This window comes from Glycine max, chromosome 9 (genome assembly GCF_000004515.6).
Source record: "Glycine max cultivar Williams 82 chromosome 9, Glycine_max_v4.0, whole genome shotgun sequence".
Lineage (NCBI taxonomy): Eukaryota > Viridiplantae > Streptophyta > Magnoliopsida > Fabales > Fabaceae > Glycine > Glycine max.
Genome location: NC_038245.2, coordinates 5,981,832 through 5,987,335, shown reverse-complemented (window position 1 = coordinate 5,987,335; position 5,504 = coordinate 5,981,832). Strand labels below are relative to the sequence as shown.

The 5,504-nt window shown below is 36.0% G+C and overlaps 1 protein-coding gene across 1 annotated transcript; it reads right to left on the bottom strand.

The window, feature by feature from the left end:
• Positions 1 to 1,949: 1,949 nt before the first annotated feature.
• On the bottom strand, positions 1,950 to 4,674 carry LOC100778778 (probable polyamine oxidase 5). The gene has a single exon (XM_006586945.3). It carries the CDS (start codon positions 4,441 to 4,443, stop codon positions 2,641 to 2,643), a length of 1,803 nt encoding a protein of 600 aa, XP_006587008.1. The 5' UTR covers positions 4,444 to 4,674; the 3' UTR covers positions 1,950 to 2,640.
• Between the last annotated feature and the right edge of the window lie 830 nt (positions 4,675 to 5,504).

Here is a 5,504-nt window from a genome sequence, read left to right as displayed (position 1 = left end):
AGGGTCATGTTTTGGTAATTAAGACGTTAGATTAGCAGGTGAAGGAATGTAGATTCTCATTTGTTCGTTTTTGTATCAGACAAGGACTAGATGACAGATTGGTCTGTGATATGCAATCATCAAAGGGTGATTGAAGCCCACAAGAGGCAAAAAGAGAGAGCAAGTGGGCCATTTGAGTGTTTTATTATTTTTTTTTCTTTCTTTTCTTTTCCTTATTTATTCTTTTAAAAGGAGAGGGGAGGGTGGAGTTAAAAAAAAACTTGAAATGGGGAACGGGGAGGTCCTTGGGAAATCTTACAATAATAGAGTCACTTTATATTGCACTTGATTTGACCACACGGTCACCAAACAGATATTCTTAGATAATCCGTTAGGATTTATCAAGCAAAGTATATGCAAGAAGCCATTGGCAGAAATTTTAGTGACCCCAAAACAGGTTGTTATTCCATGTGACTTTTGTTCGGTGTTTTATTATCAGAAGGGTCTTACTAATCATTATCTTAAGAATACTACTAAATGAGAATATCAAACATTTTTAATCACTTAAAGTAAACGAATAAAATCAACTTATCTGTTTACTTATTATATAAGAAATCAAATATTATTTTCAATAAAAAAGGATAGGTGAGTTAAGCCAATGATTAACATATGAGGGCCCCCTCTATAAGGCTAATTTATAATGATGAAATTGGTTTACAGTATGCATGACAATATGAATAAGAGGGATGCGATTTTTTTTAGAAAGCATGTATTTTTCATTCCAGATAATTTTATTCGAGTCGGATAAGACTATTATGGGTGATCAAACTTTTCTTTCAAGTATTTAAAGTACTTACATATCCAGGACTCGAACTTAAAATACTAATTAAGCTAGAACAATCTTACATCAGTTAATCCATGCTCTTGGTGGTAAAGGAACAAAATTAATTAAGCATATAGAAGATAAAAACATGGCAATGACACATTATGACAGAGAGTATTATTGTAACATGGGGTTGTTCTAGTTCTACTGTGAAGCAGGCAAAATCAAGCAAGCCCCCTAAGGGAGTAGTAGTTGTAACTAGTATATATGATATGAATGATACTAGTGGATTTGCTTTGAATAACAATTGGTAGGTAGGGGATTTTGTTACTTGGAGCAAAATGGTCTACATGTATGTGTATATGTCTGTCCTATTGGCAATATACGTACTAATAGGCAGAGGAATGGGACCAGTCGTTTTCATGAATCCTGACCAAGAGAGCTTCTGCACAAAAGATCACTGCAATCAGATGGCTATAAGCATCTACAAATTCTGTCTCATTGTTAAAGGACATTTTGGTTATTGGTCTGATCGACCGCAACTGATCATGGGGGCAGGAAGGGTGCATAATGGGACCCTACCACATTGGTGCCTCTATCTATCCATTTTTTCATGTGAATTCTATACAGTTTTAGCCAGCTCATTTATTGTCCCAAGTTACTCACTCACTCACCTCTGAATATATATATATATATATATATATATATATATATATATATATATATATATATATATATATATATATATATATGACTCAAACAAATCTATGCTTTTGGAGTTTCCTGTTAAGGCTTTGTTTGTTTGGAATCAAAGTTTAAGTATGCACTTGTGTTTGCATTTGAGAAAATGGACTTATTTGTTTAAACTTAAAAAAATTTAAAATAAACAGATAAGATTTGTTTCTCAAATAAACAGAAAATATTTTTTTTTAAAATAAAAACAATTTAGACAAACACACTAAAAACAAAAAGTTATTTATTCTATTAAAATATATTTTTTTTCAAAAAATATGTTTAAACAAACTCTTCCAACATTAAAGTCATACATTTTAAGCCCGCTAGCCCCAGCATTGCATTGGTTTTGCTTACTATAAACAGTTTACACATACATACAAAGTGGTCCTTTTTTGTTGCCTTACACTGAAAATATTAAACTTGATTATATATGTAGAATGGAATGAACAAGGATGAATTGAATTGAACTAACTCCTTACCACTCAATTACAGAAGCTCTATCTATATATCACATGAAGGACAAATTCTCTTAAAGGTAGCATAGCATCATCAAAGTTTTTGAGTAGAGGTTATACATGACAAGAACACATATATAGGTCTGAGCAGTTGACAAGCCATATTTCACTTCGTAGAACTTAATGAGGAGATTCCAAGCTGGAAAGAGCCGGGTTTGGCGGATCCTGTCCTTTGAGAGAAGCCAGAGAACTCACATGACATAGGGGGGTTGCATTGCATTTGCATATCTGAAAAGCTTTGCTAGTTCTAAATTTCAGATTCTGAATGTCATCAAAATTCTCATCTAGTTTTTTTCTTTTGAAAGATTAACAAGGAGACTGATTAAATGAAAAAGATACTACACTCGTAAATGAAGAGAAAGGAATATATATTGGGGAAAAATTACTTCAAGTAGTACATCTAAAATGTCCCCATCGCACTATTCATCTTGCCCCCCTTCTAATATTGATTTTTTCCCCCAATCACTCACTACTTTCCTTAAAGAGAAACCAAGACGTTTAAAATGAAAATGGGAATAGTAATATCATAGAGATTAATGTTCAAAAATTTTAAAAGAGGGAAAAAAAATAAAAATAAAAATAAAAATACTAGTTGTTATAAATCCCAACACAATGGTAATGTTGAAGAAGCCTATTGGCTTCCCTAAGACCGCTGAAGTAAGCTCCATGAGTTGTGGAATAATGAGTTCTGTGAGTTGCTTCCCCTGCAAACAAAATTTGAAGTGGAGATGATGAAGCTGCAGAAGAAGCTTGACAACTGCTGTTATCTTTTGGCAATGGCTCTGCCATTATATCTAAATCATCACCACTTGATCCTACTGCAACATAACTGTATGAGCCTAAAAACAATGGATCAGTTCCCCATTTGCTCTTCAAGACTTTACTAAACTTCACTTCATTTTGTAGGTAGTGAGATCTTCCCTCATCAGAGTTCACATTCCCATTGCACAGTTTATGTGAACTACAACTGGTGGAACCCTTTTGCCACTGAGAGTGATGCTGTAGAAAGAATGAGACTGTGGATGAAACACCGTTTATGATCTCTTCATCTTTGAGTGACTCAAGTGCTAGTGCTTCTTCCCCTACAAACCATGACAAGAGGACACTGGAATTGTTGTAGATGGGGAAAAGGGTGGCTGTCCTCCTCATCCACCATGGTATTTTCTTGTTCCTCATTTCAGATTGAGGTGAATGGAAAGCCATTTGCAAGAAAGGGAACCCTTTGTCGGATTGTTCATTTTCATGTTGTTTCAATCCTCCATGTGTTGGACTCAATTGCATAAACAACTTGTTAACAACACCAAAACCAAGCCTTGAAATAGCCTCAGTCTTGGAAGGGGGAAGAGGAGGATAGAACATACCCGAATCATCATCATCATCATCAAGAATAGCAGCTTTTAACACTCCAAGTGAAACTGTGACAATGACATGATCAGCATACATAACTGAGCCATCACAAAAATGCAGCTTCACAGGCCTAGAAGAAGAAGAGCAACATCCATTATTTTCCACAGCACCACCCTTCTTCCTCTTCTCATCATCAAGCTGCCACTCAATCCTTGTAACTTTCTTACCCAACTGAACCAAACCAGGTGGCAACACAGAAGCCAAGTACTCAATTATGCTCAAGTACCCTTTAGCAATAGTGATTTCTTCACCTGGGAACATTATGTACTCACTCTCAGCACCATAGTCCAGTGTGAAAAGGTCATCAGCTGAAGTATATGTCCTCTGGTTGTTCTCATGCATTGCAAAGATTGCTTCTTCAAGCAACTTCCTGCTCCAGTTCCCACACCCTTTCACCTCCTCTTGCTCCTCCTTTGAAACCTGGTATGCCTCAAGCCCTTGTCTGAGAAAAGAACCAACACTAAGGTTGTTCTTGTTGTTGTTGTTGGAAGAAGCAGAAACAGAAGCAACCTTAGCAGCCAACTTTTGATAGCTTTCAAGTTCACTTCCACCCTTTGAAGTGGTATCATTGAGCTTCCCTTGAGAGTATTCCATGAGGGTGTTGAAAAGCTTTGTGATGGGGTCAACAATGGAAGGGTGGTGGAGGTGGAAGCCACCTTCAGCAATGGTGATAGTGGTGGCATCATCAGTGACAGTGTTGCCATCCATGCACTCCCAAGGTTGGTCAGAGTGGAGTGAGTGGATCTCTTGAGCAATCTTGTGAATAGGGCTGCCACCAATTCCATGGATCCATGTTGCTCCCATCTCAATACGGTCACCACCAAACTCTGAGGTGTTGATTCTTCCACCAATCCTTGTTCCACCCTCCACAACACACAGCTCAAACAAGTCCTTTGAGGCTGTGGCAGTGTAGAGCTTGTTGGCAGCAGTTAGGCCTGCCATTCCTGCTCCAATTATCACAATCCGTGGCTTCTTCACCACCATTGTTTTTGTTGTTGTTGTTGTTGTTACTTCTTCTTCAGTTGAGAGAAAGATTTGAAGATGAAAATGAATATAGATAATAGCTTTGCTTTTTTTTTTTTTTTTCCACTCTTTTCAAGCAGAGGAAAACAACAAAACTAAAATCACACCCGGGGGGGGGGGGGGGGGGGGGGGGGGAGGAAATAAAAAGAAGACACAGAGTGGTACAAGAACACAAGTGGTGTGAGAACTGTGAAGGTGAGATTTGAGTTACTGACAATGAATTTATAACTGGCCTCTCTGCTTCCTCACTGAATGGCCTTTTTCTTGCACTTTTGTTTGGGGAGGTGTAGTGATGCCAATCACTAACTTACTAATGTAAATAAACAATTATTATCACAATAATCATAATAATAATACTACTAAATATCTATTGAAAGGAAATAAATACAGTTGAAAGTCACACACTTTCAAATAGTAAATGTAAAAATCATGTGCAGTTTTCATGACGAAATAATATATGCAACCAAGGTTTAAAACATCATTCTCACATCATTTTCAAGAGATTGATGAATAAAACAAGACAGAATCTTACATATGATAAATTCTATATTGAAGTTTCATTCATTTTCTTGAGTGAGTTAAATATACGTGTATTTCAGTAAACATTTTCTTGGACCGGCGTATTGTTCTTTTCTCCTATTTTTTTTTTCATCTAAAAAAGCATCATTTTTTTTTTTATCTTTGATCATGATTTAGGCTGCAACATCAAAAGTTTTAAGATTTTCTACCATTATGGCTACATCAACTACATTTATGCATAACTATTTATAATATCAAGAATTACGATAAATTGTAACTGTAATTTAACATCATATAGTGAAACACTAATGTAGGGCTTTGCCTTCTAAATTACAAGTGACTTTATTTTGTTTTTCAAGTTGTTGTGGTTTCCTATTTACTGGTAATTACTAATCCCTAATAAAGACAGGGGTCAACTTTTCTCCTTGAGCACACACACTCTACTACAACTACTTACAATTACAAGCAAAAGGGTTGAAAATTGAAACTCATCCAAGTGTAAC

What these genes read in the sequence shown, in the direction of transcription:
- LOC100778778 (XM_006586945.3), bottom strand. Translation starts at nt 4,443, where the DNA reads ATGGTGGTGAAGAAGCCACGGATTGTGATAATTGGAGCAGGAATGGCA.